General features: G+C 42.2%; 1 protein-coding gene across 1 annotated transcript in view; it reads left to right on the forward strand.

Moving 5' to 3' along the window:
• Positions 1 to 26,718, forward strand: part of ces2b (carboxylesterase 2b) — a 126,746-nt gene that overhangs the window by 28,213 nt on the left and 71,815 nt on the right. Inside the window, exons 17-40 of the mRNA XM_067436585.1 lie at positions 478 to 631; positions 716 to 820; positions 917 to 1,015; positions 1,232 to 1,378; positions 1,517 to 1,594; positions 2,206 to 2,353; positions 2,438 to 2,587; positions 2,768 to 2,840; positions 3,437 to 3,597; positions 3,734 to 3,923; positions 4,002 to 4,143; positions 4,221 to 4,354; positions 10,720 to 10,873; positions 10,982 to 11,086; positions 11,175 to 11,276; positions 12,520 to 12,663; positions 14,471 to 14,548; positions 14,679 to 14,826; positions 15,103 to 15,252; positions 15,329 to 15,401; positions 15,495 to 15,674; positions 19,648 to 19,652; positions 20,177 to 20,226; positions 20,433 to 20,529. Coding sequence (XP_067292686.1) covers positions 478 to 631; positions 716 to 820; positions 917 to 1,015; positions 1,232 to 1,378; positions 1,517 to 1,594; positions 2,206 to 2,353; positions 2,438 to 2,587; positions 2,768 to 2,840; positions 3,437 to 3,597; positions 3,734 to 3,923; positions 4,002 to 4,143; positions 4,221 to 4,354; positions 10,720 to 10,873; positions 10,982 to 11,086; positions 11,175 to 11,276; positions 12,520 to 12,663; positions 14,471 to 14,548; positions 14,679 to 14,826; positions 15,103 to 15,252; positions 15,329 to 15,401; positions 15,495 to 15,674; positions 19,648 to 19,652; positions 20,177 to 20,226; positions 20,433 to 20,529 — 2,867 coding nt within the window. The remainder of the gene's footprint in view (positions 1 to 477; positions 632 to 715; positions 821 to 916; positions 1,016 to 1,231; positions 1,379 to 1,516; positions 1,595 to 2,205; positions 2,354 to 2,437; positions 2,588 to 2,767; positions 2,841 to 3,436; positions 3,598 to 3,733; positions 3,924 to 4,001; positions 4,144 to 4,220; positions 4,355 to 10,719; positions 10,874 to 10,981; positions 11,087 to 11,174; positions 11,277 to 12,519; positions 12,664 to 14,470; positions 14,549 to 14,678; positions 14,827 to 15,102; positions 15,253 to 15,328; positions 15,402 to 15,494; positions 15,675 to 19,647; positions 19,653 to 20,176; positions 20,227 to 20,432; positions 20,530 to 26,718) is intronic.

The raw sequence follows: 26,718 nt of genomic DNA on the forward strand, positions 1-26,718 counted from the left end.
GGAGGCCTTTCTGAGCCATCAGATTTCATCAAAAATATCTTCATTTTTGCTCCGAAGATGAACAGAGGTCTTACAGGTGTCGAACGACATAAGGGTAAGTAATTAATGACAGAATTTTCATTTTTGGGTGAACTTAACCATTAAGACCGAAAGAAAAATCTGCATGTAAAAGGTATTTAAAAAGTAGCCATTATATCCCAGTACTGTTTTAATGGCATCTTCAAATAATACAATTAAAAACTTAAAATTCTGTTAGTTAAAAAAAACCCCACTGACACATGAAAGTGCTTGAAATTGAAGAAACACTGACATATAAAAAACACTATTTGCATTCGGAAAATTAGGGAAACCTTTAATGTGAAATTCCAGATGTGTGAACTCCTATTGAAATGACTAGATTTAGTCTTTGAAAATTCACAAACAACGGTGAATGGGACATAACCTCTATGATCATGTATTCGATAAATGACCATTTAGCACAGGAGACGAACACGCGCCAGGAAACTATGGTCTTCTGGACCAGGTGGCTGCACTTCAATGGGTCCAGGAGAACATCCACAGCTTTGGGGGCGACCCTGGATTAGTGACCATCTTTGGGGAGTCTGCTGGAGCAGTCAGTGTGTCTTTACATGTAAGAATTAAAAAAATAAAGTTGGGATCATGCAGTGAGTAGGGACTTGATAGCTTGTATACCTGTTTGTTTTATCTTCTATAGATCCTTTCTCCACTATCTGCAAATCTGTTTCACCATGCCATCGCAGAGAGCGGTACGGCAGCAATGGATGCTATCATGATTCCCAACCCTCTGCCAATAGCCCAAGTACAGTCCACAAACTCATTACAAATTTAAATTTACAATTTTCATTTTCTTTCACTGTGAAGTACAGATATTTAATCAAAACGTATCTTTCTGTAGTATGTGGGAAACGCATTTGGCTGTGATATTTCCAGCACAAAGAAGCTTGTTGACTGTGTGATGCAGCTGACAGAAGAAGACCTACTGAAGATTGCTAGGGTTTGCATTGCAACCATACATTCATCCATCCATCATTACACATGAAATGTTTATATTTAATATAATTTGATTAATTGCTTTCATATTTTACTTTCTGTATAAAAAACCTTGTGCTGTCACGCCGTTAAGTGATTAATATCAGTATTAATAATAATATTAATGAAGACCATTTCTGCATTAAACAGTGTGTTTTCATATGTTGGGCTCATAATACAGGAACAACTAATGCTTCGTTTTGGAGTGACAGTGGATGGCCAGTTCCTTCCCAAATCTGCAGACGAGCTTCTTAAATCCCACCAGTTTCACAAAGTACCTCTGATCACTGGAGTTACTGATGATGACGGTGGCTATGTATTACCTAATGTAATGCAAAAGTTTATTTATTTCATAATTTCACATTTAAAAAAATTGATTTAAAGTCATAGATTATTTCAAAAATATAAAATCTCTGAATCCAAGTAAGTGAACTTAATATTAAATTTTTCCTTGATTTTTGCGTAGGTTATGGGACCCCCTGGGTGGATGGATGGAATGGACAGAGATCAGATCATGCCATTTTTGCCATTATTTAATTCTGATGTAAGACATACATTTTTTGGGATAGCTGCAGAATTTTTTTCAAGATTAAAAAAGTTTAAAATCTGAAACATTGAAGTAGTAATTTATATACATTATTAATTAATTATTATATACAATAAGTGCATGGTAGATCGGTCCAATCAGTTTATCAACTTATTTGTTTACTTCGCAGATAGACATTTCAACAAAAGGACTATTATTTTGGTTAATTTTATTTAGTTTTATTTGCTCGTATCAATATTTGCTGCAATTAGTTATGGCATTCCCCAGGGTTTTATTCTAGGTCCTCTCCTGTTTTATTATTTTGTGTTAATTTTAGGTAATGCAATCACAAAGCATTGCTTTATTTTTTATTTTTTTACAGTTATGCACACATATATCCCACTGTATATTCTTATTCCTTCTAAAGATCAAAACTTTGTAAACAGGCTGATCTGTTATGTTTCACAATGGAAATACCAAGTTTCCAGACTTGAATGCTGGATACAAAAATAATAATTTTTCATATAATTAATAATTCATATAAATCATGAAGAATATATTGTGCTTTGTTTTCTTCAAATGTTAAAGGGGGAAAAAAACTCTTTTAATTTAAAAATCACTTCTTTTAGCTTCAGAATCAGGCGATTGCTGAGCTTGTTTTAAATGAGTATCTGGGCACATCGCCTGACAGGATCAAAATCCGAGAGGGTTTTCGAGAGATAATGGGAGACTTGTTTTTCAACATCCCAGCTCGCAAAGTAGCGAATTACCACAGAGGTGAGAGTTTACTCTGCTTATGCATCACTGTGGTGTGCACCATTTATGCCAGTTTGTTTAATTAAAGTAATTTTTCATGAATAGATGCTGGTGCACCAGTATACATGTATGAATTCCAGCATCCTCCCAGTGTACTTCAAAAGAAAAGACCCAGTTTTGTTGGAAGTGACCATGGAGATGAACTTTTTTTTGTTTTTGGTTACTGCTTTGGAAATGGACATGTTACAGTTGAAGGTACAGCCTAATTTATATAAAGGAATAGGTTTGTTAGTTTCCATGTATTGATGATATACAGATCTAACTGTAGTCTCATTGTTTTTGTTGCAAATATCTAACCAGAACTATACTGTCAAAGTAATGAGATATTGGCTACATTCCAAGTCTCTTAAATTTTCTTTCTTCTTAATAATTCAGATCAATACTCAGAGGAAGAAACTGAACTTTGTAAAACTACCATGGCTTATTGGGGAAACTTTGCCCGCACTGGGTAAGTGATTACATTGGTGATAAAACTATCAACTATAAAACTACACTGGTTCCTTCTAGGTTAAGGGACAAAGTGTTTTACTGAATGTTACTATTGAATTTATTGTCACTTAATTATCAGTATTATCTAATACATTTTGATCAACGGTAACTTTTTCCCCAGCCAGTGTTTTTTTTTTTTCAAAGTTACCAACCACCACCACCATTTTTCTTCAACACCCCAACGCTTCACATTTCATATAGTAATATTGGACAGTTTTATTTATATGCAGTTTAATGTTGGTGATTGCATAACTACACATATGCATCTGCTTACATATGCTATCGCTAGTTTCTGCTTCTTTTTAACCTGTGTTTTGATCTGGAGATTCAATCGTGGTAAACCCAAAAGAGCAATTGTTTTGATACAAATTAATTGATAATTAACTTTTTTTGACTATACTTTTATTAATGTTTTTTAAACATTTTTTTGCAAAGATTATTTTGCTGTGCATATTTTCTATGCTCTAAATTAGAGAAACTAAAATAAATAACATTAATTATATAACAGTATTGCAAGTTTTGCATTAGAATGCCTGTTTTGGTGTGTTTTTTCAGATCTCCGAATGGTCCAGGCCTCACAAAATGGCCTAAATATGGATCTGAGGCTGAGTATCTCGGCATTGGACTGGAACAGAAACCCGGAAAAAACATTAAGGGACAACACTTTAATTTCATAACACAAAAACTTCCACAGATTATAAAAGAGTGGAATGAAGGCAAGTCAATTTCAGATTAAAAAGATATTGTCATAAAGGCATTTCTTACATCAAGTGTAAGTTGATTTGGATCTTTTTGAAATTTATATACTCAATCTTTAGTATATTATTTTTTATTTTTTTATTTTTTTGACAGGACCTTTAGTGCAAACAAACTTAGGATCTCTAAGAGGTTCCTTTCTGACTGTGAAGGGCAAGGAAACTGTTGTCAATAGCTATCTAGGTGTACCGTTTGCCAAGCCCCCGGTGGGGTCACTGAGACTGGCTCGGCCCCAACCTGCAGAACCATGGCAAGGAGTGAGAGATGCAACCAAACAGCCACCCATGTGAGATGCCACACAACCGTATTCAAATTCAAATGTGTTTAGACCTTTCCAGTATCTAATGTACCGTGGTTTCTTTAGGTGCATTCAGGACAGGCAAGTGAGTATTGTTGAGCTGGAGTTTCTCTCTATGGATGTGGAGGTTCCTGAGGTCTCAGAGGACTGTTTGTATCTTAACATCTACACTCCAGTCAAACCTGGCAAAGAAGACACCAAGTTACCAGTAAGATCAACAATAGCTGTTTGTGATTGAATGTCCTGATCGAGTTTGGGTAGAAAATGTTTCCTTGTGTTTCCTAGGTCATGGTTTGGATTCATGGTGGAGGATTTTCTCTTGGTTCAGCTTCAATTTACGATGGGTCCGTTCTGTCAGCGTATCAGGATGTGGTCGTGGTGCTGATTCAGTACAGACTGGGACTGCTGGGGTTCATTAGGTTGGTACCATGAATTATTTGCAGTTACACCGGATCATACCATGCTTAATGAACTTTGAACTATCAAAAAATATTGATTTATTACTATGAGGTGCGAATATTTTTGGTCTAACAGCAATTTGATAAATTGGGATCCCTAACAAAGTGGCACTATTGCTGCCCCTTCGTCTTACACAGCAAGGGTCGATTACTAATGTTCTGCTTGACCCATACAGTAAGAAGTTGAATATCACTGGGAAAGCATGCCCTATCCACACAGAAGGGAACATTACGGAGGCCACATCCTACATATAGGGAGTTGCCTTGTGGAAGTTACACGTATAGGCTGGCCATTTAGCTACATATGGAAGTTCTGTGAGATGGCTTTATTCTATTTAAGGAGAAGTCAACACCAGCAGGGAGAGCATAGCGGACTCTGCTAAGGAAAAGGCATGGGCTCACCGTCTGGGAAGCCATACCATGGAAGAAAACACATCGGATCACCGTAGGGGTTGCAGCATATAGGCACTTAGCCTAGCACAGGGGTCAAACACTGGCTGTACTTACAAATGTTAGGCTTGTCAAGGACGACAAACAGGTCCACCTGTGCAGCCCAGAAGCACTACTAAATCAGCTGGATTGCCTGGGGATGAAGTCTCCACTCTCCCGGCAGCACAGCAGGGCTGGAATGTGAATGGCACAAAGCAACCTCAGATGCTTCTTACTCCATAGTAGAAGATTGCTGGCAAGTTGCAACATACAGGAGCGTAGACCACCCCGATGGTTGATGTATGCAACGGCCACAGTGCTGTCCATTCGGACCAGTACATGCTTGCCTCGTAGCTGTGATTTGAGGTAGCCCAGCACAAGACGTACTATAATAATAATAATAATAATAATAATAATAATAATAATAATAATAATAATAATAATGCGTTCGATTTATATAGCGCTTTTCAATGCACCCAAAGTGCTTTACATAGAAGGGGGGAATCGCCTCAACCACCACCAATGTGCAGCATCCACCTGGATGATGCGACGGCAGCCATATTGCGCCAGAACGCTCGCCATACACCAGCTGATTGGTGGAGAGGAGGCCGAGTGATGAAGCCAATCAGGATATGGGGATTATTAGGAGGCCATGATCCCAATCAGGTCCCCATATCCCAATCAGGATATGGGGATTATTAGGTTGCTAGTACTGCTAGCAATAGCAACTCGTGGCAATTGATGTGCCAGTGCAGCTGGGGACCCAGTGTAGCAGCTGGCCATCGGGGCAGGATGTGTTTTAATCGCTTCCTCCCAGCAGTTCTCAACTACATCGCTGAAAAGGCAAAGTCTGGTAGATTAGGAGTCAAGAAACTGATACTTGTGAACCATATCCATCAGGTTCAGCCCGAGATGGCTTTCCTGGACCACTAGTGTGGACAACATCTGACCAAGGAAGCATGCAGCGACATTCAGCGCATGCAGGGTGAGGTCTGTCGCTGTGCGCAGCTCCTGCATCAGCCCTGGGTCAGCACTACCCTTGTGCAACTCCTTTAGCGCCTTGACCTGAAAGACCTGCAGGAGAGCCATTGTGTGCTGGGAAGAGAAGACCAGTCTAGCAACTCTGTAATCCTTGCCTGTCAGAACGGACGAGAACTTACAGACCTTGGATGGGAAACACAGATTACCTCTCTAGGCGATAAGCAGCGCTTTTTGGACACAATTGCATCGCAACCATCCCACTATCGAGAGTAGTGAGGGTGGAGGACGAGGCAACCGGACCGGTTGGTTTCTCAGTGTGCTGAGAACCAGTGCGGGCCGCCCCCAGAAACAATTTGTCAAACAACAAGGTCTCTGGACACGGTGGATGCCTCCACTCAAGCCCGACTCTCTCAGCGGCCCAGGAAAGCATAGCTCTGGGTCAGGCTCAGGCAACGCTACTCTACCTCCGAAGAGGGCAACATAGCCGAGTCTTCATCCCCAGAGGACTCAAGCTCACATTCCAATACAGCGAACAACATCTGATTGTCTGACGGAGCCCCAAATGAAACGACCGGCCCCCCATAGGAAGAACAAGGGCGGTCATCCAGAAGCATTTACATTTACATTTAATCATTTAGCAGACGCTTTTATCCAAAGCGACTTACAAAAAAGGGGAGAGTAATAGAAGCAACGGAACAGACAAGGCCAAAAACCTGTAAGAGCTGTAAGAAATCTCAATTAATTAGCACAATACACAATTTTTTTTTTTTTTTTTTTTTTTTTTAAAAAGACAGACATCTACAACAAAAACTCACGTCCGCACAGTGCCGAACACTGGATTTTGATAGCTAAGATAGCTACAACCCATTAGGACTAAGGCTGTTGCCCCAGCTGTTGTCGTTAATGCAGATTCAGTGGCCCAATGGGTTGGTTTTGTATTCTAGCTAAACGCGCAGCAATAGCCATCTACAACAAAAACTCACGTACGCAATATACAGAACACTGGATTCTGATAGTTATGATTACTATGTAACATACCCGCCTGAAGGCGCAAATCCGGATGAGAGACGTAGATATGATCCCGGAGTGTACGCTTTTGGTCGTTGCTGTGGTGATCAGTAAGTGCTATTCTGTATTGGTCAAGTGCAAATGGAAAAGATGTGTCTTAAGATGTTTTTTAAGAATGGCTACAGACTCGGCAGCACGAATTGAGATCGGCAGGTCATTCCACCAGGTAGGAACGGTCCAGGAAAATGTCCGTGAGAGCGATTTCATGCCTCTTTGGGATGGAACCACGAGGCGCCGCTCGTTCGCAGAACGCAAGCTTCTGGAGGGTGTGTAAGTCTGAGCAAGTGAATTTAGGTATATTGGTGCCGAGCCAGAGGTTGTTTTGTAGGCGATAACTAGTGCCTTGAATTTGATGCGAGCAGCCATTGGCAACCAGTGCAGTTTGATGAAGAGAGGCGTAACATGCGCTCTCTTCGGCTCATTAAAGACCACTCTCGCCGCTGCATTCTGGATCAGCTGCAAGGGTTTGATAGTGCATGCTGGAAGCCCAGCCAGAAGAGCATTACAATAATCCAGTCTGGAGAGAACAAGAGCTTGAACCAGGAGTTGTGCAGCCTGTTCTGATAGGAAGGGTCTAATCTTTCTAATGTTGTATAAAGCAAATCTGCAGGACCGGGCTGTTGCAGTAATGTGGTCAGTGAAGTTTAACTGGTCATCAATCACAACTCCAAGGTTTCTTGCTGTCCTTGATGGAGTTATGGTCGATGAACCAAGCTGAATGGAGAAATTTTGATGAAGTGCTGGGTTGGTTGAGAAAACAAGTAATTCTGTCTTTGCAAGATTGAGTTTAAGATGATGCTCTTTCATCCAGTCAGAAATGTCTGTCAGACAGGCAGCGATACGAACACTGACTGTAGGATCATCTGGTTGAAATGAGAAGTAGAGTTGAGTGTCATCCGCATAGCAGTGATAGGAGAAGCCGTGTTTCTGAATGACAGAACCTAATGATGACATGTAGATGGAGAAGAGAAGTGGTCCAAGGACTGAGCCCTGGGGAACCCCAGTAGCTAGATTATAAGACTTAGACACTTCACCTCTCCATGACACCCTGTAGGACCTACCAGAGAGGTAAGACCTGAACCACTGGAGAGCAGATCCTGAGATCCCCGTCCTCTTAAGTGTTGACAGGAGGATCTGGTGGTTAACTGTGTCAAAAGCAGCAGACAGATCCAGCAGAATGAGCACTGAGGATTTGGAAGCTGCTTTTGCCAGTCTCAGTGCCTCAGTTACCGAGAGCAAGGCCGTCTCAGTCGAATGGCCGCTTTTGAAGCCGGATTGGTTGTTGTCTAGGAGGTTGTCCTGTTCAAGAAACCTAGAGAGTTGATTGAACACAACTCGCTCAAGGGTCTTTGCAATGAAAGGCAGAAGGGATACCGGTCGGTAGTTTTCTAAAAGTGCTGGATTCAGAGAGGGTTTCTTAAGCAGTGGGGTTACCCGAGCCTGCTTAAATGCTGTGGGAAAGGTTCCCGTGTGAAGAGAAGTGTTGACAATGTGAGTGAGTGCAGGAGTGATTGAAGAAGAAATAGCCTGAAGGAGGTGAGTGGGTATAGGATCAAGTGGACAGGTAGTAGGGTGATTGGAAAGGATGAGTTTAGAAATATCTGCCTCGGAGAGTGGAGAGAAGGATGGAAGCGTGTTCGTGTTAGTTGTTGAGATGTGCGTGTCAGTTAGTGATGAGGAGAACTGTTTGCTAATGAGAGCTGTTTTGTTGGTGAAAAATGATGCAAAGTCATCAGCTGTAAGAGTTGATGAAGGAGGGGGAGGAGGTGGACAAAGGAGAGAGGAGAATGTTTTAAAGAGTTGGCGAGAGTCAGAGCAATTGTTGATTTTGTTGTGGTAGTATGTTGTTTTAGCAGTGGAGACATTTGTAGAGAAAGAAGAGAGAAGAGACTGATAAAAGGCAAGGTCAGTATTGTTTTTAGATTTATGCCATTTCCTCTCTGCCGCTCTGAGTCCAGAGCGATGTTCACGGAGAACTTCAGACAGCCAGGGGGCAGATGGGGTGGGGCGGGCTGGTCTGGATGAAAGGGGGCAAAAACTGTCTAAGGAGGATGTTAGAGTGGAGCAAAGAGTGTCAGTAGCACTGTTAGTGTTCAGTGCTGAGAACTGAGCAGGTGGAGGGAGTGAAGATGAAACCATAGTGGATAGGCGAGAGGGAGAGAGTGAGCGTAGATTACGCCGAAAGGTAATCTGTGTAGGAGTATGTTTTGTATCAGGAGTCAGTATGAGGTTAAGAGTGATGAGAAAGTGGTCTGAGGTGTGTAATGGAGTAACTAAAGTGTTGTCTGTGGAGCAGTTGCGTGTGTAGACCAGGTCTAATTGGTTACCTGATCTGTGAGTAGCCGTAGTAGATACTAACTTAAGGTCAAATGAAGTCAGTAGAGTGCTGAAGTCTGCAGCTAGGTGTTTATCAAGATGGATGTTGAAGTCGCCAAGCAGAATCAGTGGAGTGCCATCCTCAGGGAAGCTAGAAAGTAACACATCCAACTCCTCCACAAAGTTACCGAGGTGACCTGGAGGACGATAGACCACTACCACATGGATTTTAACAGGGTGAGTAATAGTGATTGAGTGCGATTCAAATGAATTGGCCGGTAGAGACGGTAATGGATCAAATTTCCAATCATTTGAGATAAGCAAACCAGTACCCCCACCCCTCCCAATAGGCCGAGGAGTGTGTGAAAAAGTATAATTGCTTGAGAGTGCTGCAGGAGTGGCAGTGTCCTCTGGTTTGATCCAGGTCTCAGTTAGGGCCATGAGGCTAAGCTGAGAATGAGTCCCAATAGATGAAATAAAGTCTGCTTTGTTTACAGCCGACTGGCAATTCCAGAGACCAATTGGAATAAAGAGTAAAGTAGCAGAGGATGTTAGGATATAGCGCAAATTATTAGGATTACGGCGTCTCGTGCGTACGGAGCGTGAGAAGCTCCACAGCTTGCAGTGTGCTAGAGCAGTGTTTCCCAAACCTGTCCTGGAGGACCACCAGCCCTACAGATTTTGCATGTTTCCCTCATCAGACACACCTGATCTAACTCATCAGGTCATTAGTAGAGATGGCAAGACCTGAAGTGGGTGTGTCTGATGAGGAAGACATACAAAATGTGTAGTGCTGGTGGTCCTCCAGGACAGGTTTGGGAACCACTGTGCTAGAGGAGTGAGGGGCCCACGGAGACTGACTCGGCGGGTTAGCCCCTGCTGTGATCCTGCTGTGGACTCAGTGTCACATCTCTTCTTGCTATTTTAGGGAAATAAGCTCTTTTAGTAGTGCTGAAGCACAAAAGGGGAAATGACCATTGCACAACTGGCAGGAAATAGTGCAATGTGCCCTCACTCTTTCACGCTGTATAAACAGCAATATCTATTTGAAGGCTCCCTTTCTCAAAGTTCTTTTAGCTGTATGAAAACAGCAGGAAATGCTCTTGGCTTCTTCCCCAAAAACACTTGCAGGCTCGTAGAACAGACTCTTTCTGACTGATCAGGAACAAAAGAACCATTCTGCTCCGAAGCGAAAAAGCGGAATGTGCCTTGCATCTGCTTCCGTATTTATAGCTGTAATGCAGGGTGGAGTGCAAAAGGCAAATCTCGCATGCCAATGTGCAATGGCTCGTTTAGTTTACACTCGAAGGTGATTGGGCTCTCGAGACGAGATCCCAATTTGTTGGCACATTCCGATGTGACGTTGAACATAACCAACTGAAAGGGAGCAAATTTTGGTGTTTCATAAAAAATAGAAATAAACAAATTTGGGTGCATCACTAGTGCACATGATTTAAGCCCTATTATATGAATCCATGTTTCTGTATTTAATTATAAATTCAGATAGTAAAAGGTTCCTTTTGTTTTTGCAGCACAGGAGATGAACACGCGCCAGGAAACTATGGTTTTCTGGACCAGGTGGCCGCTCTTCAATGGGTCCAGGAGAACATCCACAGTTTCGGTGGAGATCCTGGATCAGTGACCATCTTTGGAGAGTCTGCTGGGGGAATCAGCGTATCAACACTGGTGTGCATCTTTATTTAGTATCTGTAGAAACCATAATTCAGCCATAATGATTGTAAAATGATTTGTATGGAATGATTGAGTCACTTTCTGTGTCATTATGTCTTCAAGATTCTGTCCCCGTTGGCTTCTGGTCTGTTTCATCGTGCCATTGCAGAAAGCGGGACTGCCTTTTGGCATGGTTTAGTGATGGCTAATCCTTTACAGATAGCCCAGGTTTCATTTCCTTTTATAATCTTCTTATATTTTCATAATTGTATTATTTAATAGTCTTCTCAAGTCCTTATGTTGATCGTCATTGCAGAATGCAGCCAAATCATGCAACTGTGACAGCAGCAGTTCATCAAAGATAGTCGACTGCATCCTGGGTTGGTCTGATGAGGAAGTTTTGGAATATTCCAAAAAGGTGTGAAAGTTTTAAAATAAATCCTTAAGAAAAAAGGTTTTGAAATCATACCCTGTAAAGCAGTAAGATCCCTTGAGAAAAAGTACACTACTTTTAAAACAAGTACTTAATACGCAAATAATATACTTAAGTGTGAACTGAATGTACTGTTCCTGGACACTTAATTGCATTTTATTTAACAGTAAATAAACATTTATTATAGTCTAAATTTATTTTTTATGCAATTTGTTAAACTAAAGTGTGTTTTGACCCACTTAAAGCTACACTGTGTGATATTTTCCCCCATCTAGCGTTGTAAAGGTATATGACAATCCAGCGAATATTAGTTTCTGGTCCTCTCAATTCCGATTTCGTTTTAACTCCTACGGTGGCCGATTTAGTCCAAGATTAACATGGCTTCCAGTTAGACCTCGTTCATGACTGCCATCGAGTGTTAAAACGCGAAAAGCGAAGCTTGAACGGATATGTCCCTCTTTGTCTAATGTACTTTCAAGATGTAGGAGCAACATGGCGACCGCCATCCGAACCCCTCACCCGTATGTATTTTCAATGGCATATTATAAACTTACGAGAATACTTTATTAATTGAAAGAAGAAAATATACATTAATGAGCACATATATTTTTGAAAGAACTAAGTGTTTTTAGCTAAGAATAAACGAAAAAGGTTACACAGTGTAGCTTTAAGTAGGACTTAAATACATCTTTATATCTAATTTCATAATTGCTTCTATTGACCTAGAAATATGTTTAAAATGTACTGACAAGCATTTATGATAAACTGAAATATACTTGTGTTATACATATATTTATATTTTTATAAGGATGAAGTTACTATTTAGTACATTTAAAGTATATTAACTTCAAATGTAATATAGTATAACACAATGCTACAGTTAAAAATTATAATGTGCTTTAGTATTTTAGTGTACTTCTTTAAAGCTTATAGTGGCTTTTTACAATAATATATTACATTCTCTGCAAGTACATTTTTTAAATATATATATTTGTATGATTTCAACACTAAAAGAGCGCATTAAATACAATTAAGCACGCTTATTTTTCACAAGGCAAAATATCATGCTTTATCATATATTTATCATCATCATATAATTTAAAATGAAGTATACTAAAGCTTAGAATATATATATATATATATATATATATATATATATATATATATATATATATATAGTGTCTATTTATTTTGTCATTTATGAGGATTGTTTTTACTGTGTTTATAGTTCAAGATGGGGCACTTTAGTGCTGCTGTGGATTCTCATTTCCTTCACAAGCCTGTAGAGGAGATCTTTCAGAAACAAGAGTTCAGTAAAGTTCCTCTCATCACTGGTATTACTAATGATGAGTTTGGCTTTTTACTGCCCACAGTGAGTAAATATTACATTTACTACATTGTACATTCCAAACAGCTGTTAATTGAATAAAGAAAGCAACAGCAATGCATTAGTATTCACCGGATAGTTGTATTTTTTGTATGCAGGTGTATATTTTACCTGGTTTGATTTACTTTAAAGGGGTGATGAATTGAGAAATCAACTTTCCCTTGAGCTTTTGATATATTAAAGATCATGGTAATATAAGAATATCCTGTGAGTGTTTTAGAGCTGAAAACTTCCCTGTTAGTCAAAGAAAAGCTTTTATAGACACCAGGCCCAGAAAACGATCGTGTGTTCCTTACGTCATCGTGCAAGGAAACACGCCTCTACAGAATAAAAAGCACGTCTAATCCAGTAGCCCCGCCCACCGACTCAATAAACATGCCGAAGAAGATAGCAAGATATTGTGGAAGAACACAGTCGCTGCATAAGCTTCCTTCAGATCCTAATATTAGGAATGTGTGATACTTCATTTTATTTTTAATGTAAGTTTCAGCTCACATGGGGAAGACTGTACGTGTGTTCGCTTCGTTTCACTGCGGAATCGTTTGTAAATAAGTCTCAGGTGCTGGATTTACAGACACAATGTTGTGCCTTCTACACTGGATGCGACAGGAATGGTGCAACAAACCTATGTGAGTAAAACGTCTTTTTTATATGTAGTAATAGTAGTCCAGGGGCTGTGCGTTTTCCAGATGGGCTACCAAAACGTACGCCCATCGGCAGGCAGTGAATCTGAGTTCTTGATCTGAGCGCATGTGTGTGTGCGCGCGCGCGTGGTTTGCGCTTATATTCACCGATCGTACAGGCCATGTAATACAAAAATAATATTCCAATCAATCGCAGGTGAATGAGAAATATATCATTGTGTTTGTTTGATAAAGACGTTTACGAGCCCTGTGATCGAGAAAATCACTCCGGTGCCGCTTTCATAACAATCCCTCATGTGAACTGACAGGGGCTAGATATGACAATGGAGCTGAAGCTCATTAAATATGCTAATCTTATCCAATCCTAGCCCTGGGCCCATCAAACCCAGCGTTCAGGAGAAAGCCTCAAAACCAGTGTAGAAAATAGCCTTTTATTTATTAGTTGTGATGTTTTTGAATATAAAAACCACACGAACGTCATTAGTTGACCTCAGACAACAGTATAAAAAAAGCAAAAAAGACAGTTCATGACACCTCTAAGTTGACTATTTTTATATAAAAAATTAAACAAAAAGTGTTATTCTTAAGTAGTTTTACATAACATAACATACATAGGTTTGGTTACATCAATTGAAATAAATAAATGTTAATGTTTTAACCTTAAAGTGCCCCCATTATGTTTTTTGTTTTGTTTTTGTTTTTAGGTATTCTGCAATAGGTTTACATTAAACAAGGACAAAACTCTAGATTGCAGCATTGAATCTTTCTAACCCGAACCGTTGATGGTCCAGTCTGTTGTGATTGGTCTACTCTGCTCTGATTGGTCAGATGGCCCAGTCTGTTGTGATTGGTCTACTCTGCTCTGATTGGTCAGATGGCCTAGTCTGTATCTGCAGTTTGAAACTTTCCAGACCTTTTACATTTACAAACAGTTATATTACACACTACATAAAAGATAGTGTTAAAAAAAGCATAATCAGGGCACTTTAAAATTAGAACATTCATTAACAAATTCAAGCTAATCAAAAATATAAAAGGTATCAACTTGTAGTAAGTCAACATGCATACAAACCTCAGATACATTTACAGTATATTTATTTTTAGGTTTTATTTTTTGATGCATAAAGTTGAGTATTATTTCACCATAGTATTTTTTGGATCCTGGATGGATGGATGGAATGGATAAAGAGCAAGCCAAAAAAACCTTGACCCTGAGCTATCCTGACGTAAGATATGACTCAATACAATTCACATTTACATCGTGTAATATTAACCTTCCAGTGAGAAGTACATTGGAAATATGTCTTCACTTGTTTTTCTTTGAACTCTGTGTCCTTTGAACACAATCCCCTTTAGCCCCGGGACGGATGGATCATTGACCTGGTGGCAAACGAGTATCTGGGCGACACAAACGACCCAGTTAAGATCCGAGACATTTATAGAGAGATGATGGGGGACGTGGTTTTTAATATCCCCGCCCTCCAGCTGGCAAAATACCACAGCGGTGAGAAGCAATAAATTACTTATTTAATCATATTTAACAATTGCAAAACTGTAAAAAGGTGCCATAATATTTGCAGTCATTTGAATGAAAATATTTTAAGTAGTTATATTTAAATTAAAATAAATAAATAATATGCATACAATAATAATATACATATGTATACAAATTCAGAATGCAGCCAAATCTTTATCCTTTAGCTCCCAAAACCAGTGAACTACTCCGATTAAAACCTTTTTTCTGATTTCAAGTATCTGTAAAACCCTGATGTGATTTTAGCCTCAGGAGCGCCGGTTTACCTGTACGAGTTCCAGCATCCTCCCAGTATAATCCAGAAGAAGAGACCCAGCTTTGTTGGTGTCGACCATGTGGATGAACTTTTCTTTATTCAAGGAACTTGCTTTGCTAAAGCTCATCTCAAAGCAACCGGTACGGTCATGATTACAAAAACAAATACATTCTTTACCAACACTGGCATTTTCATCTAACGGTTCAATCCCTTTAGCTCCTTTCACAAAGGAAGAGGAAGAACTGTGCAGGACTGTGATGGCCTACTGGGGGAACTTTGCACGCACTGGGTAAAATATCCGTCCTCATTTTCTCTCTCTTTGTGAAGAAGAACAAAAGTATATTGTTTCTGCAGTCTAATAGGTCTATGTTTGGATTGGCAGGTCTCCGAATGCTCCGGGTCTGACACACTGGCCTGAATATAAGGACCAGGCCGAGTATCTCGGTATTGGACTGGAACACAGACCCGGCAAGAACCTGAAGGGAAAACGCTACGAGTTCATGACCAAGACACTTCCAGATCTAATACGTCAAGTCCGAGAGAAATCAGAGCACTTGGAACTGTAAAAATTGAACACAAAGCACTTAAATTTATGAATAATACAAAACATTACTGTGATTTATGAATTTAAGTAATTCATCTGAGAAAATCAAATAAGCACTGAGTATATTTTTATGCTAACGTTAGAAATAACTGACCAAGTATCTTTAATCTGTTTTGCACTTAAGAATAAAAGTTGGACAACATTTTTGATTTTCTTCCATTTTATTGAGAACAAACGAAGGCTAAAGCTGCAAACCTCCCTGAATTTGAATGCAACAGGGTGCAAACTAGTCATGAATTTTCGCTTCGAGACTTAGTAACTGGCAAATTTACACAGAATCAGCTAAACGCTGGATTTTCAAAAGTATATGAAGTTCACGGCTCCACTTCCATTAATATAGCAAAGTATATAAAGTGAGACAGGTTTGATCTGGATCCAACCCCGCCCCCCTGGATCTCATGTTCTGCAGTGAGGACTATCTCTAAAATTGTCCATTTACAAATTGTCCTAACCTGATGTAGCTGGCTCATCAAAATGAGTATAAAAGTATTATGAACTTGTTTTAACTTAGGAAAAGTCAATATTTGGAATAACCGTGATTTCCAATCACAGCTTTCATGCATCTTGGCATGCTACCTATCAGTCACATTACATTTGGGTCACTTTATGCAACTCCTGGCTAAACCAATTAAGCAGCTTGGCTTTATTTAATGGCTGATGACCATCCATCTTCCTCTTGATCACATCTTACTATCAATTATTTGTCCATGTGTAAGTGGTGGCTCAGCGACACCAGTTATGAGATACATGGGCTCTGCATTGGGAAGCAGAGTTACTGGACACAGGACAGCAGGTGGCAGTTTCACTGGATCTTTTCTGTATTTCCTGATGCAACACATAAACAAGCAGCCTCTTAGAGAGTGAACACTCAGTTACAATGGAAATTGTTTAAAATGTCTTGGTATGCTGAAGCATTAGGTATCCTGTCTCTGTCAAAAAGAGATGCTTAAATGAGAACACTAATGTGCTGTTTATGAAGGCTTTATCTCTAAAACCAAGCATATCTGCAGACTCTGTTGATTTTCTCCTTGACTCCTTTAACTCAAAAGTAAAGAGTGTAATTGATGATATTGCTCCTCTGAAAGTCAGGAAAAAGAGTACCAAACAAAAGGCACCTTGGAGAAACTCAACAGCAGTTCAAATAATGAAAAGACAATGCAGTAAATCTGAATGAAAATGGCGGAAGACAAAACTTGTAGTCCATTATAACATCTATAAAGACATCCTTCATGCTTTCAATGTTGAACTAGGCAGAGCTAGATAGACCTTCTTCTCAAATATTATAAACAGAAAGATAAACAACACGCGCACTCTTTTTGCTACTGTAGACAGACTAACAAACCCCCCGAGTCACATTCCCAGAGAAATGCTCTCAGATGGCAAATGCAGTGAGTTTGCTTCCTTCTTCTCAGTGAAAATCAAAAATATCAGAAAGGCAATCAGCACATCCTTGAGTTACTCTGGGGTCAGACAGATCAGACCAAAACCTCAGAAAATTACTATGTCTGATTTCGAAACAATTGATGGTAAAATTTTAGAAGACACAGTACAGCATCTTAAAACATCAACGTGTGCCCTAGACACACTCACCACTTCTTTTTTCAAAAGTGTGTTTAACTGTTTAGAAGCAGATCTCCTAGAAGTGGTGAACTCCTCACTTCTCTATGGGACTTTTCCAAACTCCCTTAAAACTGCAATAGTTAAGCCTCTTCTGAAAAAGAGAAATCTGGATAACTCCATACTGAGCAACTACAGACCAATCTCAAATCTCCCCTTTATAGGCAAAATCATTGAAAAAGTTGTTTTCAATCAGCTGAACAAATTCTTAAAACTCAAACGGATTCTTTGACAATTTTCAATCTGGTTTCCGTCCACATCACAGTATAGAGACAGCGCTCATAAAGATTATAAATGATATTCGCTTAAATACTGATACAGGCAAAACATCAATTCTGGTACAACTGGACCTCAGTGCTGCATTCGACACTGTTGACCACAACATACTTCTTGACAGGCTGGAAAACTGGGTTGGGCTTTCTGGAATGGTCCTCAGATGGTTCAGATCATACATAGAAGGGAGAGGTTATAATGTGAGTATAGGAGACCATAAGTCTGAGTGGACATCCATGACATGCGGAGTCCCACAAGGGTCAATTCTAGCACCACTCCTGTTTAACCTGTATATGCTGCCACTGAGCCAAATAATGAAAAATAACAATATTGCTTACCACAGCTATGCTGACGACACCCAGCTCTACTTAGCACTGTCACCTAATGACTACAGCCCCATTGACTCCCTGTGCAAATGCATTGATGAAGTTAACAACTGGATGTGCCAAAACTATCTTCAGTTAAACAAAGACAAAACTGACATTTGGAAACAAAGATGAAATTCTCAAGGTGAACGCATATCTTGAGGTAAAAGGTCTGATAACAAAAAATCAAGTCAGGAATCTTGGTGTTATTTTGGAGTCAGACCTGAGTTTCAGTAGTCATGTCAAAGCAATAACTAAATCAGCATACTATCATCTGAAAAATATTGTCTCCAAGCAAGACTTAGAGAAACTGGTTCATGCTTTCATCACCAGCAGGGTTGACTATTGTAATGGACTTCTCACCGGCCTTCCCAAAAAGACCATTAGACAGCTGCAGCTCATACAGAATGCTGCTGCCACACTGTAAAAAATTATTGTTGGTTTTTGTCGGTTTAACGTAAAAAAGTAAGTAACTTGGTTGCCTTAAAATTTTGAGTTTATTGAAATTAAAAAATTGAGTTGATACAATGAAGGACATTTGTTGAATAAATAGAAACTCAAAATATTATTGTAACTAAACCACATAAAAAATTGATAAATCATGAAAATAGCACTATTTGGCATGTTTCACTGCATCATCAAAAATAAAAACACACAATTACCCAATATGCTTACAAAATCTTTTAATAATATTTTAATAAAGGTTGTCGAATCTCAAATTTTTTTAATTGTATTAACTCAAAAATGTAATTTCAATGAACTCAAAATTTTAAGGCAACCAGGTAACTTTTTTTCTAAATAATTTTTTACAGTGCAGGATTCTGAGCAGAAGCAGAAAATATGACCACATCACACCAGTCCTCAGGTCTTTACACTGGCTTCCAGTTACACCTAGGATCGATTTTAAAGTACTATTGCTTGTTTATAAATCTCTCAATGACCTCAATACATCGCAGATATGCTGATTAAATACAAACCCAACAGATCACTCAGATCAGCAGGATCAAATCAGTTAGAAATACCAAGAGTTCACTCAAAGCAAGGAGAGTCTGCCTTTAGCTATTATGCAGCCGTAGTTGGAACCAGCTTCCTGATCAGATCTTCTTTTTATAGAAGAATTTTATAAAAATTCTTTTTATAACTGTTTTAGTTTACCTGTTCTTTTCTTTGGTTATCATCATCATATTATTTTTAAATTCTCTTTACATTGTATTCTTTTTCTTATGCATTTTTATCCCTATTTTAATTCCTTTCTATGTAAAGCACTTTGAATTGCCATTGTGTATGAAATGTGCTATATAAATAAACTTGCCTTGCCTTGCCATTAAGAGTTATTTTCTACTAAAACTAAGAGGCCAAGCCCAACCCCTTATAAACAACACCACACCATAATCCCCCCTCCACCAAACTTTACACTTGGCACAATGCAATCAGGTACGTACTGTTCTCCTGGCAACCACCAAACTCAGACTCGTCCATCGGTTTGCCAGACAGAGAAGTGCTATTCCTCACTCCAGAGAACACGTTTTCACTGCTCTAGAGTCCAGTGGCTGCGTGCTTTACACCACTCCATCCTCCGATTTGCATTGCATTTGGTAAGGTAAGGCTTGGATGCAGCTGCTTGGCCATGGAGACCCATTCCATGAAGCTCTCTATGCACTGTTCTTGGTGTGTAGGTATGGTAATAGGTAAAAGGTATGTAGCTATTAGCGCTGTAGAAAATTGGCGACTTCTGCACACTGTGCAAAGGTAATCAACCACGGTATTCTTGAATGAACTGAGCTCCTGAGAGCGACCCATTCTTTCACAAATGTTTGTAGAAGTGTGCATGCCGGTGCTTTTTATACACCTGTGGCTATGGAAATGATTGGAACACCAGAATCCAATGATTTGGAGAAGTGTCCCAATACTTTTGGCAATAGTGTGTCACAATAGGGAAGAAAATAATCACAATTTCTGTTTCTGCTTGCAATAGCTGTTATAAAAAATCTTGAGGCCACATTGGAAGTTTGCTGAGGACCCCTAGTGGGCCATCAACTGCCAGATGGCTACATGATTTTTCTTGTTAATTAAAATACAATACAGTATTAATACTATTAATACTATACTACAAGATAATAGGCTACAAATAATTAGAAACTGAATTGTTGTATTTGCTTGTGTTGTTTATTGTATATAGAATATCATATCATGTGTTATTTGTAGGCTATAATATCCCTTCTCAGCGTGAGAAATACAAGCTGTGGCGTGTGAGCGTGTGAATTGGTTGAAATGCGTGTGTCTCACGGCGGATGCGTGTTGCGTGAGACTTGAAGAGCTCTTCTTGTTCAGTGTACTGCATTAAGGTCCCTTTCAAAATCGCAGCTTTAAAAATCTGGCAACCCCAGTTCCCAAAGTTCAAAGTCCGGTCACGCAGTTGCGTAAATAACAGTGCAGACTGTGAACGCTCATTCTTCTGCAGGACTGTGTTTACGGCATGGCGATGAGAGAGTCTGTCGTGTTTTCACTCTGCATGCTGATCGCACTGACTCTTCAAAACACAGTGAAAGCAGAGGATGGTAAGTCGGATTTTCCCAATAGAAATAATAATTTAATTAGTAATGCAATTGGTTACTGTACTTAAGTAGCCTACTTGCAAATTTACTACATTTTTGAACAAGTAAATGTAGGCTACTTTTTACTTCAATACATTTGTGTTAAGTAATCCAATAACACATTGCAATATTTGCATGGCACCTTTTTGCAGCAGTTTGCTTTTGCTGTAAAGAAGCGATATCGCCATCTAAGGGCGCTGCCTTTACTCACCCAAACATGTCAACAAATCTACTTTCATGAATGAGAGTGCATTAGCAGGGAGTTGATAAATCGCAAGTGTTTGATTTATGAGATGAGGTCCTGACTGCAGCCGGTGATGAGGATGAAACCAGCACATCCCGAAGGCTTTGACTATTTTACTTAAAGGTGCACTATGCAGGATTTTTGCAGTAAAATATACAAAAAACAGCAGGCCAGGCAGTGTTATATATTTTGTTAATTTGTATATTTTCTTCAGTTGAGTTCCTACAATATCCCATATATTTCCAACTATTTGTAAATTGTAAGAAAATTGCTATTTTAAAAGAGCCGGGACGCAATATTTTTCCCCCACAGGACGGTAGGGGAAGGTACCAACTTTTTCGTCTATGATTGGATAAGGGTTCTCCTCCGAATTGGTTCATCACACGTTCATGGCAGGCTGTAAATAGTCTGAAGTAAACATATGGGGACATTCCTACGGTGTATTGATTTTTGTACTGTAAGAAACGTATTTTATATCCCCTTACACTGCCCCTGCCCCTAAACCTACCCATCACAGGAAACATTTAGCATGTTTACTTTCTAAAAAAAACCTCATCCTGTATGATTTATAAGCATTTTGAAAAGTGGGGACATGTCCTCATATTTCACCCTCTCCTTGTAATACCTGTCATACCCATGTCATTATACATATTTTGTCCTCATATGTCACAAAACACACACACACACCCCCCCCCCCCCACACACACACATACACACACACACACACACACACACACACACACACACTCCCAAAATTACTAGTATGTTTAACATGCACTAAAATTGTCTATTAGTCAATGTTAGGTTCACAATAAATAAAAATTGTCATATGTCATCATACTGGGGTGTCTCTTCGATGAAATTGGTCTCTTCTATGAAATTGTGAACTTGAAATATAAATCTGAAGACACGGACATATAGCACTTTTCTTAGTATGTTGGATTGACTTTACTTCAATAGTAAAGACGATCAAAACAGACTGGCTGACAGCCTGCCATGAACGTGAGATGCATAACCAATCGGAGGAGAGCCCTTCTAGCCAATCATAGACAAAAAAGGCGGTACCTTCCCCTACCATCCTGGGGGAAAAAATATCGCAGCCGGGACGTCTGAGGGAGTCATCATATCTGCGTTACCCTCGGTTTCCTCGCTTTACTGTCACTGCAGTGCAACAAGTGTAACAGCAGCTGCTGAGCAAACCCACAGAGTAACATCAGAACATCATTTTAAACACACTTAAATGTATGATGAACAGAACTGCGTTACCTTAGCCTGACAAGCTGACAAGCATCAAGATGTTTAGTCTGGGAACTTACCATTGACAGGGCTCAATCCGAGGGGCGGGATAAACGGTTGTCTTTCAAACTCCCTCTGCAGTGACTCTATTGTGACTCCTGTGTTGACCGGAAAAGCTGTATGTTTGCGCAACAATCGTTCCAGTGGCCTTGTTCAGCTCCACAACACTCTGTCCTGCTCTGCTTCATACTACAGTAACGTTAATCATCCATGAACATGATTTCTGTCCGAATCCTATACCGATTCTTTTCCACCGGCTGTGAGATGAAGACCACATGTCCCAAGATTCGCTCAAACTTGGCATCATCAAACTACGCCTTTGTTTTGAATAGGCGCCCTCTAGCGGACAGAAAAGTTACACAGCGCAGCTTTGTAACTTTTGTAACTTAAAATGTATAATTTAGATATATTAGATTTTAGATAAGAATATAGATTTTAAATTTCATGCCATCAAAACCTCAAAAAAGTTAGGATAAGGCAATGTTTATCACTATTTGGCATCCCCTCTTCTTTTCATAACAGTCTGCAAACATCTGGGGACTGAAGAGACAAGTTGCTCAAGTTTAGGTATAGGAATGTTGTCCCATTCTTGTCTAATACAAGCTTCTATAGTTGCTCAGCTGTCTTAGGTCTTCTTTGTTGCATCTTCCTCATTATGATGCGCCAAATGTTTTCTAAGGCTGAAAGATCTGGACTGCAGGCTGGCCATTTCAGTTGCCGGATCCTTCTTCTACGCAGCCATGATGTTGTAATTGATGCAGTATGTGGTCTGGCATTGTCATGTTAGAAAATGCAAGGACTTCCTTCCCTGAAAGAGACGACATCTGAATGGGAGCATATGTTGTTCTAGAACGTCCCCGGTTACGACTGTAACCTTAGTTCCCTGAGAACAGGGAACGAGACGCTGCGTCAGCTGACGCTATGGGGAACGCCTCCAGCGTGACCGGTGTCTGAGCTGCTATCAAATCACAGCAATCCTATTGACCGGCGACAGCCTATGATGTCATCAAGGTGCGACCAGGAAGTATATAAGGGCGCCTTGCAAACATGACACCAGCTTCTTCGTCTGAAGGGACTGTTCGCAGGCAGGCCCCGAGGCATGGCAAAAGTGACGCAGCGTCTCGTTCCCTGTTCTCAGGGAACTAAGGTTACAGTCGTAACCGGGGACGTTCCCTTTCGAAAGGGAACTCGAGCTGCGTCAGCTGACGCTATGGGGAACGATATACCCACGCCGCCATGCCGAGGGGAGTGCATGCCTACTGGCAGTGACAACTGTCAGGACAAGCAAATTCAACTGAAATGCCTGAACCACTCCCCCTCTGGTCATATTAGGCTTTCAGTGACAGCATTCCCTACGGTCATAGCCCGAGCTGTGGCCTTGGGGCACCTTCATGTACCCTACCCCGGCCGCTCAAAGGCCTGGAACCAACCTGTTCGACAGAAGGGGTTCCTTTAAGGGAATGTGGCTAGGGGACCCGAGGGCGCCCCATCCAGGCACTATTCGGGAAGAACTTCACCGAATGCCACCAGGGAGGCTTGACCTGGCGTCACTATGCGGGACGCTTCCGTCTGCCAGCCCAGTCTGTTAACAACAGAGCCTCTGGAAACTCGCCTCTGGAGAGGCATCAAGCTGAGGGACTGCGAACTGGCAGTGTCCGCCTCAGGCCGGAACTCAGAGACGGGCTATCCTGGAGAACAGCGCTCAGCGTAGTGCTTTCCCACCCTTGCTAGCGAGGGGAGTCAGCTGCTCGATCCTAGGATCTACCGAGCACATACATTACAGGGGTGCTCAGGAGGCCTGAGAAGGCCTACAGGCTGATCTCACAGGGAGGCCCCGAGGGGCCTACGACCAACTGACCAGGCCCAGGCGGCCGTAAGCTCACAGACAACCCTCATAAGAGGGGAGCTCTTAAGCCTGCCTGGTAGGAACCATGCTGTAGGCAACCTATGCAGGTCCCTGTCCTGTAGGGACCGCATAGCAGCAGTGTAAACTCGTCGTGCTAGAGTATGCGCCCGCCATCAGGTGCCGAAGCCTGATGGCAGGAACCACTAGCTGTCAGCTTGAGCCAGTTATGTGTCTCTGTCCAAGGAACTCATTCCCCCAGGGAGGCCCCGCAGGGCCTACTACTTGCCAGGCTACTCGTAGCCGGCACTGAGACCAGGGAACGACCTCAGGGAGGCCTGGTGAGGCCTGCTACCTGATAGCAGACCATGCTAGCCGCCCTGGCTAGCAACCATGCTCACTGTCATAGGAACCAGGAACCGGGGCTCACCCTCCGGGAGGCCTAGCGAGGCCTAATCCCTGTCACCCAGTGGCCGAGGCCCTGGATCACCCCCTCAGGGGAAGCCAGATGAGGCCTGCTGCAACCCAGCAGGCCCTCCGGGAGGCCTGGTGAGGCCTGCTACCTGCCATCTGGTGACTGGAGCCCAGGAACACCCCCTCAGGGGAGGCCAGAGGAGGCCTGCTGTACCTCAGCAGGCCCTCAGGGAGGCCTGAAGAGGCCTACTACCTGTTATCCAGCGCTAGTTCCCTGGAGTACCCCCTCAGGGGAAGCCAGATGAGGCCTGCTGCATCCCAGCAGGCCCTCAGGGAGGCCCCGCGAGGCCTACTACCTATCATCCAGTGACTGAAGCCCAGGAACGACCCCTTGGGGGAAGCCAGACGAGGCTTACTGCTACCACAGCAGGCCCTCAGGGAGGCCTGGTGAGGCCTACTACCTGTCGTCTAACACCTGAAGCACGGGAATACCCTCTCAAGGGAAGCCCGGCAAGGCCTGCTGCACCCCAGCAGGCCCTCAGGGAGGCCTAGGGAGGCCTACTAACTGGGCTTGTAGCCATGCCAGCGACGAATGCTCGCTGGCAGGTCGGATGAATGCTGGCCGCTCCAAGTCGGGCTGACAGTGGCTGTCTGCTTGGCTGACGAAGACCTAGACATCCAGTTACCACCTGGGGAATCACCCCAGGGAGGCCATGATGGTCCTGCTTGTCGACGAGGTACTGCTGAAGCCGACATCGTCGGGGATATTCCTCCCAGGCGCACATTGGCCCGATGTCGCGACTCACCCGCAAGGAGGCCTGCTGAGGCCTCCTGCTCAGAGTCCACTGCCAGGACTGCCCAAGCTGGCTGCTCACAGCCAGCTGGTAGCCCATGCCCCTCCCGGGGCTGGCTTCCTCCCGGAGGCTCACGGGGTCCTCCATGCGATGACGCAGTCCCATCCGGCAGTGCCTACAGACATAGCCTAAACACATTGCCAAAAGCAGTGTACTCAGCAGAAAGTACCTAGACCCTCAAAGCGAGGGGAGTACAACTTACGTCACCTGCGTCAGGGCGGCCGCTCTTCCTTCATGCAGCGGCCTACCGTTCACGCTAGGGCGTCAGCCATGGCAATGCTTCGGCTTCCAGGGGAGCATCCGACCGAACCATTACGAAGCACGCAGGTTGCGAGTGCAGCTCAACCCGAGCCCTAAAAGGTGGAGCAGAAGACACAGAGCAGAGAGCAAAAAATATTCACAAATATGCTACCCACCGGCCCAACATCCTCCAGGATGGGGCCAGGGGCCGCCAGAAGGTGGCAGCCACAACAAGCTCTGGAAAGCGGGGTTTTCGCAAAACTAGCCCACCCGCGTACAAGCGTGGGACGCCAAACCCCGCCCCATGACCACTGGCTAAGTCGCTGTTCATTCTGCTTCACACCAACCTGCATTACTAAAAACCCCAAAACGCAGAGGAGGGGGCGGGCCTTGGCCGGACGACTCTAATGGAAGAGGAGGCTGACTAGGGATGCGAAAGAAAATGCCCTGCAATATTCAAACCGAGGGCCTCGGGCGATAATTACTTTCCTTCTTTGGAAAGAAATGCCCCCCCATCCCGCAAAAGCCTAGGCCAACCGATGCAGTGGCCCGGAGAGGGCCAGCCTACATAAGAGTATTATACGCGGCTCGGGGGAGCGAAAAAACCTCAATAATACTCCGTCCAAGCCCTGCGAGGCTAGACATAAATCTGTAGTTCGTGCGTGAGCCTAAACTCACCCTCCCGTCTATGAAATTCCACGAGGGGCAACGTTGACCGCTTTACCCTGGGGTGGCTAAGAGCTTCCTGTTTGACTAGGAGAGCACACTCGCCTAAAACAACAGCACATTCCTACAAGAATGAGTGGTTGCCTCAATACTGCTTCATCACACAGAGAGAAGGCAAAAAAACTGTTCGCACAGCTGTACATACAATGGCGGCTATTCTCTCCTAGCAAAGCTAGCTCTAGACATACCACATAACGGCATCTAAAAAATCGTTCTAGCCACCGGACAGGGGAACTACAGGGCCCTATGGTGTCCTCCATCGATACCGTGATCCCCAAACCCTTGGTGGGGAGCAGGAAGTCTCACACAACATAAATAATAAATGTTTCCCTCACAAGGGGGACTTACCAGCTCGCCTCCTGCGCGACGATATCCACACATAAGTTTTACTCACAGTATGCATGTTTAGGAGCGCAACTGCCCGAGGGTGCGCTTCTCACAGCCCAGCCAGGCGGGGTCTAGAGTATCATCGTCATGGCCCCCCTCAGGGCCGGATGTAAGAAGCGCCTGGGGAGAAAAATGAAGAAGAGCAGTAA

Source organism: Pseudorasbora parva, chromosome 25, assembly GCF_024679245.1.
Source record: "Pseudorasbora parva isolate DD20220531a chromosome 25, ASM2467924v1, whole genome shotgun sequence".
Classification (NCBI taxonomy): domain Eukaryota; kingdom Metazoa; phylum Chordata; class Actinopteri; order Cypriniformes; family Gobionidae; genus Pseudorasbora; species Pseudorasbora parva.